This window comes from Pleurodeles waltl, chromosome 1_2, assembly GCF_031143425.1.
Source record: "Pleurodeles waltl isolate 20211129_DDA chromosome 1_2, aPleWal1.hap1.20221129, whole genome shotgun sequence".
Lineage (NCBI taxonomy): Eukaryota > Metazoa > Chordata > Amphibia > Caudata > Salamandridae > Pleurodeles > Pleurodeles waltl.
Window position 1 is genome coordinate 889,860,761 of NC_090437.1, and position 13,724 is coordinate 889,874,484.

General features: G+C 40.2%; 1 protein-coding gene across 3 annotated transcripts in view; it reads right to left on the reverse strand.

The window, feature by feature from the left end:
- Positions 1-257: 257 nt before the first annotated feature.
- PDLIM3 (PDZ and LIM domain 3) overlaps positions 258-13,724 on the reverse strand; it is a 65,943-nt gene continuing 52,476 nt past the window's right edge. Inside the window, exons 4-8 of one of the 3 annotated variants that reach the window (XM_069199743.1) lie at positions 11,385-11,452; positions 8,547-8,810; positions 6,064-6,194; positions 3,563-3,674; positions 258-1,584 (exon numbers count right to left, since the gene is read on the reverse strand). In XM_069199743.1, coding sequence (XP_069055844.1) covers positions 1,401-1,584; positions 3,563-3,674; positions 6,064-6,194; positions 8,547-8,810; positions 11,385-11,452 — 759 coding nt within the window. In that variant the 3' untranslated portion in view covers positions 258-1,400. Of the gene's footprint in view, positions 1,585-3,562; positions 3,675-6,063; positions 6,195-8,546; positions 8,811-11,384; positions 11,453-11,802; positions 11,991-13,724 lie in introns of all 3 variants that reach the window. The other 2 variants (XM_069199760.1, XM_069199753.1) reach the window with 2 other exon arrangements.

Genomic DNA, 13,724 nt, shown 5'->3' on the forward strand with positions numbered 1-13,724 from the left:
ATCCCTTCACCGGTTTTCTCTCGCTCTCTCTCACACACACAGACACGCCCACACACACACGATAAAAAATTCGCGAATCACTGATGAAGTATTTGCCCTTAAAACCATAAGCCCCTCGATTCACAGACACTCCTCACAGTTGAAACACAATGGAGCAAGGCTGGGAAGGAAATCTGAGGCTGTCGGTTTCTCATGCTTTAAGAGTTCCGTGGGTGCATCTCTGCAAAGAACACCTTTTACAAGAAGAACAAAAAGGAGAGCATGGTCGTTTTTTTATTTATATATTTGTTTATTACATATAATTGACAGAAAAAGGATGAAATGGGTGTTATTTTTGTCAGTCTTTGTCTTGTCTCAGTTAAGTCATGTTTGTCAGTTTTAGTTTAGAAAAGTGAACATTCACCCATATTGTGCACAAAGCAAGCAGTAGTGATGCGGGATATATTATCAATTTTGATACATCTAGTGTGAAAATCAAAGGGCGGTGTACACAGATTGCACACGTAGAGGTGCAATTTCAAGATTGCGCCGCTGCCAGTGTAAATTTGCATCACCTCTGCACAGCCTGACAAAGTGCAACAACAACTTGTGCACCAAAGTACTCGCAGAAAACCAATACTTTGCACAGGTGTCCGAAGCCAGAAACTCCACTGCCGCCGCGGCTGCCTATGTAGTGATGTAAGTGAACTGCGTGAAGCTGTGTTGGCTTTTACATTTCTGTAAGATACTGCGAGAATAAATGAAACCCTCTTCTCTAAATGGCCCACGGGACCATAAACAAAAGCCCTTTTGTTTCTAAATACATAGATGCGCTGAATAAAGAAGAAAAAGAGAAAGAGTGTTTTTTTACAGGTCGCCTTGAAATGACACGCCAATGCAAACGTTTGTGAATTTCCAGAGTTTAGCACTGGTGAGGGTGCCGAACTGAGAAAACTTGAACTGAAGGTGCGCCATGGCTGTGAAAGCCTGTCATACAGCACACCCATGCATCAACTGCTCATCACGAGGAGTCTAAGGTCGTGCAGACTACGTGCACATTCAGTTCATGGTCTCTCAGTTGTGATTGGCCCTTTGTGACAACTGTGTTCTGGAAATGTTGGGTTCTTTTTTATTTGTTTATTAATATAATAGCATTTTAAAATTAGAGTCCCTTCCAGCGCAGTGTGCTCTCATTTTGAAGTGAGAATAATATCTCAGCATGTGAAGTTCACACTTTTGCAAAAAGAAATAGTGTAAGCTGTATCTGTGGCAACTGGAGAATAGCTCCTAAGCCCTCACTTCAAACAATGGCGAACCAATCAAATATTTGTTAAATTGTGCTTTTTTAATTTTAGCGCGTAGCCAGCTGTCGCTTTTGTCCAAAGACAGTGGTAAAGTGTGCGTGCGTGTGCATGTGTAAATCAGTGGTATACAGCAACTGCGTCATAGCCCTCGGGGGGCCTCATGCGGGCTCTTGCGTGTGTTTCACAGTACAGCTGACCCTCCACGAAGAAGTAGCCCTTCTGCCTCAAGTTTAAGTTGCATTCACAACACACAAAGCATTCTGGGTGACGGTACTTGTCTCGCGCCTTCACGACTGGGCCACTGCATAAAAGATATACAAACATAACAAGAGATTAATGTTAAAATACAAACCAGGACTCTAGACCTCCACATGAAGGTACACGACATGGCAGACTACATTTACGAAGGGCAGTATTTAGCTGCACCAACAGGATCTTATAAACTAAATCAATGCATTTCCTCTGCAACGCTTCTTTGCACCAAGCACATGCAAAACCTTAGTAACAACCCCCCTCTCCCATTTTGGGCCCCCGAAAATACCTTTGGCCCAGTGCCCTCAAAATCCTAGTGTCCCTGTGGTGAAGCCCTTCTTCCCTCCCACAGTATTCCCCCTGTCCTGCATTCCCCTCTGCCATCCTCCTATAAACGACTTCCCTGGGTTGCAAAAAAATAATAACTTTTCAACTGTGGGCAGTACTATTCCTGTAGTTTCTCTCTAACCTGCTTTTTTTGCGTCCACCGCTAAACTTTGTTCAGTATTTTGATGCCTATAGTCCCTTTTTATGCAGCATCTTCATCCATCACACTCATGTTAATTTTCCCCTTTTTTTACGACCCGTATCCTACAGAAGTTACATGTAATGCTCAGTGTAACTGTCAACACTTTGTCCCTTCCCAGCCCCATCTCTAAACACTGGGGGGGGGGGGAGCTGGACTTTGTAGACTCCTGTCTTTGAAGGCTAAGGGCATCCACTAATTCTATATTGCTGCTGGGGCTCATTGCAGCATAGTAGGTCAGGAGCAGAGAGAAAGAATGAAAGGAGGGAATGAAAGAAAGAGTTGATGTAAAGAGAGAGGAAGGAAAGATAGCAAGAGTATGGAGAGGTCAGAGCGAGGAGTGCGAAGAACAGAAAAAGTGAATGGCCTTGATTCATCGTGGTTACCCTTTTCTCCATTTCCCTCCCCTGATCACCATATTCCTACTCCCACTGCAGAAGCCACTTTACAAACTCCGTGTGATCACTCTGCTTCTTATTTCCTTCTCGGATTGTCTCTTCCCTACTTCTGACCCAACGTTTTCCTCTGACTACCTCCTTCACCATTTCCACCTGCGACTAACGTTATTGTTTTAGTAATAGTATATTGTTTCAGTACTGCAGCTTTTAGATCTGTTCAGTCGACAGCAGCGTAACATTGCAAAAAGATCCAACCATTCGTTACTTTCTCCACAGATCACCCCTTAGTGCTTTATCACCTTCCACCCCATCCAATGATGAAGATACTTTCCCTAGTCCTGGCATTTCAGAACAATCTTTAGTCTTTCTCTAAAACCCGTTCCCCTATAACTATTCTTTTTAGGTATTTACAAACTGTGAAGAGGAAGCAGGAAACAGTTTCTGGTTCTTCCTGTGAGGGGGTTTTCTGAGAGCTGATTCAGGCCTTTTATTTTGCCAATGAAGAAAATTTATTGAAAAAGTATTGGGATTCATTCACTCTTGTCTCTAAAGTGGTGTAGTTTAGAACCTGGGAAATGGATGCAGGGAAGGGGGCTATTGAGGTATTTTGTGGACACAATTCATCTGCATTTTGATTTTGTTATGCGAAATGAGCCACTAAATTGGTTATTTCTATTTTACTTCTTTGTGCTTTGAAGAGGGGGACTGTCAAATTGTTCATGTTGTTAGCTGTAACTACTCGAGAGGTACTGCTTGGCATTGAGGAGATTTTCTTTTGGGTGAACAATGGAAAAGTGGTGAGAGCTGTGATTATATTCATCAGATCCCGTATGTGGCTGCTGCAGATGTTGCTTGATAGTGAGAGTTAGGTAGGGTCATTATGAGGGGTATCTGTCATTTTTTCCAAGGAAGACCTATGTAGTTTGCAGTGTTGATGACTAAATTTTCTCTACATTTCCTGATCCCATAAAACATCATATAGTTTCCATTCTTGGAAGTCTATTTATTGCAAATTCCACATTTTATGTATATCTTTCAGTTTTGAGAGAAAAAGGGGATGAAGTGAGGTACAATTAGATAATTAAATCAGAAGAGTAACTTACACAATTCCATTTCCACATTTGTCACAGAGTGGCATCTTGTTTGCACCAACCCCACCCCCAGTGGGTGCCTTGGTTACTGGTGCTCTGACACTTCTTGTACCAGTGGGCCGATCTGAAGAACACAAAAAATAAACAAATACTGTCAAAGAGGCATTGATAATGCAGAATAACAAGTAGGAAATTGGTAGCATAAATATTCTCTGTACATCATATGATCATTCAGTTAATGCCACAGTTCGTCAGGCTATTTTTAACTTACAGTGGAAAAGGCAGGGCTGAACTGGCAACCTAAAGCAACACTGGCAAATTTTGGGTACATAGCGAGTAAGCCTGACCACTACAATGGGACTTGGGGCTGGGGGCTGTTATCCCCCCAAAACAATTTTGGAAAAAAATAGCAAAAACGGTGCATTCTACAACATATTTTTTATTATATATTAATTTGTATTTGTTTTAAAAGCATAGTAAATGCTGGTGTTACAGAGCACCAGGATGCAGTATCTTTATTAAGTCTCTTCAATGATTCCCGCAGCATCACCCTCTAACAGTCTCTCATCTCTCCATAGCCCCTCTCTCATATTTATTCATTTGTCTTATAGCGCCTCTCATACCAGCGTAGTTTTGGAACACTTTACATCTCTCACACACACGTACAATGAATCATACATGAATAAATCAGTGTATAGAAAATGTTACAGAAGACAAAGGAGACTACTAGGTGTACGATTCACATCTCCCATACTGATAGGCATTAGTAGAGCTGTTTGACAGCTGTCCCTCACTGTGAGTGGAGTGTTTGCTGTGACTTGGTGGGAACTGTCAAAGCTCCCGCCAAGACACAGCAAACAGCTATGTCCTGGGGGTGGGCACCCCGGGACATAGCAAGAGCTGGCCCTGGGGGTGGCAGTCCACAGAGCCATTAATGGTTCCTCGTCAGGGGCAGCGTGTCCCCCTCCAGCATCAAGAGTCCCAGGGGGGTGGTGGTCCCTGGGGCCCTGGGGTCTGTAACGGACACCCTACCTGTTTTAAAATTTGTGCCACACAGAGGTGGCAGTCCCAGGGGCTGCGGGGGCCGGTAGGTCAGGGGCCGGGCAGCCCCACCGCATTAGTTTGAGAGATATACAGCGGGGAGGTGGCAGTCCCTGGGGCTGTGGGCGGCCAGGGTGGCATCCACATTAGTTTAAGAGATGTGCCCCAGGGCCCAGGGAGACGGTGGTCCCTGGGGCTGCAAGGAGGGGTGGGCAGCACCACTGCCCACAAACGTTTTAGCACTAAGGAGGTGGTGGTCCCTGGGACTGTCGGGTAGGCAGGCATCCTCTCGCATTACATTAAAAGATGTGCCCCGGGGAGGTGGTGGCCTCCGGGGCTGTGCCTGGGGCCTGTGCGACACCCCTGCATTTAATGAGATCTTAGACTCTGGGGAGGTGGCGCACCCGAGAGATTCAGATTTAACAAGCACATGAGACCGCGCTTGTTTTAAAAAAAAAAAATGTTGTCACAAATTTGTGAATTCATCACAAATTTGCAGCAAACATTTTTATAAAAATAATTTTTCCCAGTGGGGTCCCTCTGAGAACCCACACCAGAGCTAAGAGGTCTGGTTGTCCCTACCATGGCTCCATATCTTATTTCTTAAAATTTTTTGTGGGCTTTGAAGATGACTGCCAACACTTTCTGCTTGAAGTGTTGGCAGCCAATCAGAGCTCCTCATTTCTCTGCATGAGCTTGTTATTATTCGCAAATCCTTTGTGCCTCTAGATAGCTATATTTCTTTTAATATCTCAAAAATTACTGAAGGGATTTACACCAAACATGAAAAAGGCTTCTTTCAGGACGACCAAAAGCTAGATTCTGCCAAATTTGGTGTAATTCCGTTCAGCAGTTCGGGTTGTAATCATGTTTAAAATCCCTATGTGAATTAACATGGGAAATTCAACTTTTTGATCCCTTTTTTCCTTGGCCCTGCTTGACAGAGCACACTGAAACTTCCTATGTACAAGAAGATTCTCGGGAACACTTCTTTTGGAAGATTCATCAAATGATGTCAAAGATATAGGCAAGTCAAAAACCGCTTGGTCCTTACTAGAACTACCTACTGGCAATCGCCAGTAGGTGATATATATATGTAGTTATATATATATATATATATATATATATATATATATATATATATATATATATATATCGCTAATTATCTGCGAAACACTTACATTTGCCTATAAAACCTTTACCACACATATACATTTAACATCCATGCCTTTAAAACGAAATTTGTTGTAAAGACGAGTGGTAAAAGCATATTTGTTGCAAAATCCTGCGTGGTAAAGACATGCTTGGTAAAGACACATGCATTATAAAGGTATGCGTGGTTCTGATTGCATTGTAATTGCTGTTTCCCAGCCATTTCCATTTGACAATGATGAAAATGCAATGACTGGGAGTTTCAATAACAGCAAACATCTGAGTTGGCATTTATCCCTATTTTCCCCCTGATTTCTTACCTGCATCATCGTCGACCATGTCCTGCAGCACCTTGAAGGAACCTGATTGGCGAGGCTTGCTCGACTGTTCTGTGTTGTCGTGAAGCATCTTGTACACATCAGACTGAGGCACTGAGGTGGCAGCTGGTTCACTAGGAAGGGAGCAAGTGAAACGGGGGTGACAAAAGATGCATAAATGACTACTTCCTACATTGAAATTCAAAATCAGATCTTGATGAAACATAAGCAGTAGTTTTCATCATAATATCACAAAGATTGAAATATATCCCACGTACAGCACAATTCAGAGATGAAAGCCATGAGTTTTTTGCAGAAGATTGGAATTAATGTGCGGAAATAGATTGAAACTTTTAGTTTTAAATACATGATGTTGAAACATCTACTAAGGAACAGTTCACATTATTGAAAGCTATGTACTTTATAATCAGTCTGTAAAAATAAAAAATCCCATATTTGACCTGAACGTAATTTTGACTTTCCCCTCATCTTGTCAGGACATTACTTCAACTAGGCAAACTTTTCTTTTCTAAATACAGTTCTATCTAATTTGGCATGCTAAGTCAAGTGAAAGTAGTTTTAGACACTGTCAAAGTATGAATTTCAATTAAAAAAAGCTTTCCAGACTTAATTATATTTTACACTAAAAGTTTCAAACTACAAGTTTTTCATTAAACATTTTAAACTACAATTGCTAGCACCACTCCAGCAGGACACCAGGCACTCAGTTCACGGCCCAATCTTAGCCAAGCAGACCATTAATAGATATGGGTCCATGGTGCTCGTAGACTGATATATGGTCAGAATTGCCCTTTTCTTATTAGAATTCTACTTTTCTGTCAGTGGCGCACACACAAAAACAATACTATTCTGGTATAGTTTGGATGTTTTCTTAATTCAAGGCATTGTAGGTAACTTCCAAGTAGTTATTAACTCGAATGATGTCAAAGAGCTTCAGGACAAGACGAAGGTACTACTCTGCCCTAATCAATAACTACCTTGGACTGCCTTACTTGTTGGCTAATATGGCAACTGTATATGAGACTATTACAATTTGTGAGTACATTGGCAACAATATTTACTTTATGGTTTGTTTTTTCAATGTACTATGTAGTTGGAAGGTTACATGAAGCCTATCTGTGGCATTAATCTTAGTGATTTTGGTGGTTTTCCTATTTGAAATCCATTGCTGTACATTCCTATTTTAAGAAGTTGTTAAAAAGACCATGTAAAGAGTGATAAATGCTAAGCATAATTAAAATCAGTTATTGGTAACGTGCCTGTAGGGTTTGAAACTGTGGTTAAATTACAGGTGATTTCCATGACTTTGAGGGAGGGATCAACATGATGAACTGAGTCATAAGAAAGCACAAATCATAACTTGGGGACCTTCCTGGAAAAATCGAAATTAATCTGGCAAAGCCAGTTATGGCATTAATACAATGAGCCTTTTCACTAGAGTCTTCACTAGAATTGTGTTTTGTCTTAGTAAGGGATATCAGCATATTTGATGCTCATTGTGAAAGGTCCTTGCCTGGTTAAAGGATGAAGCAAATATGTATAATGACTTCCCCTAATTGTTGGGAGAGAGCAAGCTGCAATGAATATCTCTATCTCAAAATGTCCTCTGAAACGTAATTACAAGTAAAGCATACATTTCGGAAATTGCTGTGCTTCGCCTTTGGCATCAAAGTTTCATACTGTGAGATTCAATTGATGGTGTACATGATCTTGGCTTAGTTGGTCTTCTATAAGAACAAGCTGACCTTATAACTAGAAGCCATGGGACTCTGTTTGTAGGGTCTGGCTGGAGGCATATGGCGCTTAGGGGTTCCTGGATTTGGACGTGGTCGTCAATTGATAAACAAGACCATAGGGTGTTGACTTTAAATCTGAATTGTGACATTTAGTTGTTGCACATCTTGTGAGAAAGTCCTATTTAATAAGCTAATAATGGGTGTGTTGGTGGAGTTGCAGTAGAGAAATCCATAACAGTTACTTGTCATATCTACACGCTATTTGACCCTTGTTACATTTTATCTACTTTTCCCACCACAACAGTAAAAGAAATGTGTGCTTCCTGTGAAAAGATGAAAGGAACCTTCCAATGACATTCTACCACATCCTCTCATATGTAGGGATACATGCAGTCTGGATGCAGCCCTAAAGCATCACTAAGGGCAACTGAATGGGTACATAAATTTACCACTACAACAACGTCTCACAAGCTGCTGTCAATATAAACCAATAGCTGAAAAATCAAACCATTTTTTTCTGGAAAGATTCTTTAACATGATTGCCTTTTATGAACACAGGCACATTTCTTTGTTTATTTGGTCATCTGTTTACCAGGAAGCACTCCTTAAACCCAAGACCCCGCTGCCTTATACGGACCATTAGTACAATCACAGACAAGGTTGAAACAAAAAGCAGAATGTGGCCACACTAGCAGAAAATTCACTCACTGCACTGCCACAAATGGTTACCTCGGTGGAGGCTTTTCCCCCAAAATCGAAGAGACCTGGCCTTGTAAGGTTTCTATAATATTTTCATCAGAGTACAACTGCATGGGTGTATTAAACTGAGCGTGCACAATTTTTACACCCGGTAGCTCCATTTCCAAGGGAATGTTAGGGGCGATCTTGGCAGCAACTTTCAGCTCAGTTGGGTCAATAGTGCTAACATTACTGATGGTGGAAGGAGTGCTCCGTCCGCTGCCGCCATCAAAGCCCGAAGGAGTGCTGCATTCACTGTGTGGTTAGGCAGGTGAGGGCACAGACAGAGGTGGTAACAAGAGGCGGTGAACCACAGAGATGAAGAAAGAGGTGTGAATATAAAGGAAGAAACAAAGAGAAGAAATCAGCAATCAAAAAGTATCTAAAACCTTAGTATACCAATTATTATTGGGAAAAGCATGCACATGCTTGCATTCAATAAAAAGGTTAATATGTTTAGTTTGTCGTCCGTTAGAATCTAGAGAGAAGGGAAGGCCCATGACTTGAACAGTGCACCTACACCACATAGTGGTTTAAAACTATGTAATAGTCCCAGAGCTCAAGCTATGAATCTTGGTGTCTGTGCAACTGCAAGAGGTTGGACCATAACCCTGTGTTTCATTTCCCATAGAATCAATGCAACATCTCACTTCCATTTGCAGGGCAGGATTTAGAGAGTAGGAATTGGAATATACCTTACCTACTTATCTGCACCTATTACTCCTGATGATTTTTTGTCTATGCCCATCACACCAATAAGTGTCTCATGACTGTTGTAATCCAAAGCTGGGTGTAAGGCTACTTGGACTACTCAAAGGCCTTCTCTGGGCTAGTGCCTGAATGTTGTCAATTGATGGAAAGTGGGGGAGTATTTATCAGGTAACATAATGAATTGTTGTGCCATAGCCATGTGTTACCGTCTGCCAAAAGGGGCCTATCAGAGCCCATCTCTCAGAGCATTAATTACAATTCTTGTTCTACGTCTATAGTTCTCATGAGGTTCTTGGTTTTGCTGAATATTCCTCGTACTTTAGGGTGAAGTCCTGATGCACTATCTAAAGGTATATAGATGACTATATTGAGGTCAAGAATATCCACCTACAAAAATATTACATCCACTGCATTGCCTACAACTACACATCAAGGTAAGGATACATTTATTATTCTTATCCACACATCCACTTACTTAAATCAACCTTTTAATGTAGTGCTCTGATTAATGTTGTGGATGTGATATGCTGTTGTATGGTATATCATATGTAATATATTGATGGTATACTGCTTAAAGCTCACTCTGGAAGGAGTTGTATTGCTCAGGAGAACTAAGCATCTGTTTGCTGCTTTTGATGTAAGTTAGAAAGGTGAAGGTTGAGAGGTAGTTGCTTAAACTGAGCTAAATGTTCAAAGCACTGCTAGCTGGCACTCCCAGGTTACGTTCAGCTTGAGGCAGGGCTGCTACACTAATTCTTTCTAGCATAAAATCCTTTGCTGAATTCTCTGGAGCAGTCATTGAAGCATTTTACAACCATCACTGTGTCTAGAAAAAATTCTCTAGGTTTGAGACTCAGGTTGCAAAAAGCATGTTTGGGTAAGTTCGTTTGTCAACCTCAACTCTCTCCTGATTCTTACTGTTAATGGATTATATATATATATTATTTTATATTATACTTAATATATATATATTATATATAATATATTATATGTGTTATACATTACAATAGCATATATTATAATTTGTCGCATAAAATATAATATAATATATTTTATATTATGTGTATATAATATTTTATTATATATGCTATTGTTAAACTACTTCAATTTTGTATTTTTACCAAGGAGCTTACACAGGATAAACACAACACACATATATATATATATATATATATTATATTAATTATATCTCATATATTATAGAATATAACATCTATAAATATAATATATATATATTTATTATGTGTATTATATGATTATATGTTATAATATTATACATTATATTATATGTTACAGTTAATCTATCTGAATTTTGTATTTTTACCAAGGAGCTTATAGAGGAGAACATAAAGATGTGTGCCTTTAACAATGGTTCTGCAGCGCAGTTATACTCAATTGAGTCGACTGTGATACTGTCCTTTTATGGCGGCGAGGGCTTTTCGTACTTACGATCTTGGCTCCAAAGGAAACTAAAGATAACTCTGTCTTATGGATTTGACAAACTCCATTAGGACAGGAATTGAACTGCTGTTGTGGTTTGCCGATAATTTCTATATGATTTAAGTAAAATGCCCTTTTTCTATGAGATATTGATAAATAGGAACCTTGTGGATCTTAAAGTAGTGAAATCATTTCCAGTGGTATATCATTTGTTTAGCTTGATCCAATGAGCTCCAGTGAGTTCCAGTGGTCTTGTGTATTCTCAAAAAAAGAGGTTGACTCATGGAGTAAACATGAATTATGTAATGTAGGGGAATTCTTCCAGGAAATCAGAGATATCTAAACTCCGAGGACATGGCTTGTCACCTGATAACATTTTCTAACCAGGTATCCTAAATCAGTGAGCTACTGCCAAAACCGAGCACTTTGTGGCACTACAATTTGTTTTTCCTCAATAAAGTTAAAAGCAAAAAAGTCACAGATTTAGAAATAGGCAACAATAGAGAAATCAACACAGTTGAAAAGAGTAAGCTAAAAAGGGATTAGCGGGTAACAAAATTGAACAGATCAGGCAGCAGCGCAAGGATATTGCATGTCCTTATTATTGGCAGACCGATATCTTTCAATTAAAGTAAATTAGAAGCCCAAGGCACAGCATGCTGTTAAAGTATATATAACCTGCTTCGGCCGGGCAGTATGAAGGGTTTAGGCCGAACGTTATGCTTGTGTTCAAAGTGATCCACGTCCTGTAATAAAAAAGGATTTTAATAAAGCATTCTTTAGTTGACAGAGTATCCTGTCCGTCAAACTCTAAATAAGCCCTAAATCTCAATCTACTATCATTTCTTCTTTGCATTTTTTGACAGTATCAGCAAAAGTAATTCCCGGCTTTTTGCTGACCACAGCTTATTAACACCTCTGACTCTAGGGCTGCCGTTTTGAGGGCATGGTGCTTATAGGTTGATGAAGAGGTGAACATTGACAGAAGGCAGCATCACCTTACCTGACTGTGAGTGGCAGAGAGGCACATGGAGGTAGGAACCAGAAAGAAAGATGTGTTATTGATTAGTGCAAGCAACAAATATCTGATACTTACATTTGTTCAGCATCAGGAACAAGACCTCTCATCTGTCCGTGGAGGGCATCTTTTATGTTGCCAGATGAGTAAAGCCCAATGGGGGTGTTATACGAGGAACTCACTAACTGCCTTTTGTCATCAACGTTTGCTGCTGCGACAAAAGGCTGCGCCCGTCGGTTGTGCGCGGCACCAATGGGCTTGAATTCCTGTACATTGTAGGCAGACAAAACACACAAAGCTACAATGCATGCCAGAGCGAACACAATGATGCAAAACCAAGAACGCCGGGTGTTAATACTGGAGCACTGCTATTTACAGTAGCACAGCAACGTTTCTGACCTAATTGTTTATAGAAACGCCCTTCTGTAAAGCAGCAGTACGCCACTGGTAGTGTCTTTTCAATGTCAATACCAACGCATATTTTGGTGAACTGCACTAGTTTATTATTTATTTCAATTAGGCCAAGTGTAGGCACAAAATAGGGTAAGGGAGTGATTTTTTTTTTTGTCAGTGCCAAGTACAATGAAAGAAATAGTTCTCTCTGTGAGACAATGCAAGAGATAGTCTTGTACAATTTATAAAAAAACATAACAGTTTGTGATGTACAAAAGGCATTGAGGTAAAACAACCAGCTAGAGAGAAAATTAGGGCTGGAGAGCAGATAACTTGACATTAAGGGAGACATCTTAAAGACTGCACAGCTGCTTTACACTCAGGCCTTAATTTTTATGTCAGTGTCATGGCATGAGAGGCATCCAAAGATTTTCCAGGAAATTCTTCATTGCAAATTAGTCATTGGTTATGAAAACAATATTTCATACACATTCACTGTAAAATCGTTGAATTTAGAGAGGCACGTGACCCCAACTGCCAATAAAGTCTATGTGCTGAAAAATGGCATACTCAGTCTACACGTCAAGAGACATGTGAGGGAGGTTTGATGACTTTCACTTTCTTAGTAATCCCTGAAGTACTATGGAGAAACTCATCATCGTTTTAGCACAGGTACAGAAGTGTGGGTTCGATAAGAAAATGTGCACACCGCATGTGTGGAACAAGCATGCAGTTTTCCTATTGGAATGTTTGTCACTTATTGGGGTCACACATTAAAAAAAATACTTCTATACACTTAATGATTTCCCATGTACCGGGAGGCTCCATCAAAAACTATCATTTATTACATTTATTTTACCATATTTCTGCATAGCTAACCTCTTCTTTTGCCTTCAATGCAGTATGGCCATGTCACCACACTCATAGGTACAGCAGAAGTGACATCACCTGATCGGTGACCCTCAATCTGTGAGGAAATGACTGCAAACAACTTTTGTCCCAAATAAAGTAGCGCCATCACACAACCTACCCCCTAGTACCCTAATGACAAACTGGGAAGTGGCACTGTGAAAGTGTACATATATGCAACATTGGAGAAGCGTTCATGTGGGCTTCACCTTATATACGTCATTTATGTGCATTTACATGTAATCTATATATTCAGTGTGTGTTTAACTTAATTAACCTGTGTGTTTCCAATAGATAAAACTGTATTAGGCAATCACTTATAGGCACATTAGGAAATCACATGTAGTTGTACTGAGTTGACTAATAATCAATGTGATCACATTTACTGAATATATTTACACTTTAATAATTCTTCGATTGCTAAGGTTTTATAATACTGTAATGTGCTTCCATTTTGATTCTCGAGTTAACTTAGCTTGACGTTGGGCCATAGCAGTGCATCACACACTTTTAAGTTTGTCAGTTTGATGTTTCTCTTCTGCAGGTGTGTTATTGGGTTCCTCGTTAGCTAGAGAAAGGGTTATTCAATCAATCAATCAATCAATCAGGGTTCTTATAGAGCGCGTCTAATCACCGGTTAGGGTCTCAAGGCGCTTGGGAGGGGTGGAGCCTGCAGTTTAGTTGATGAGCTGGATGAT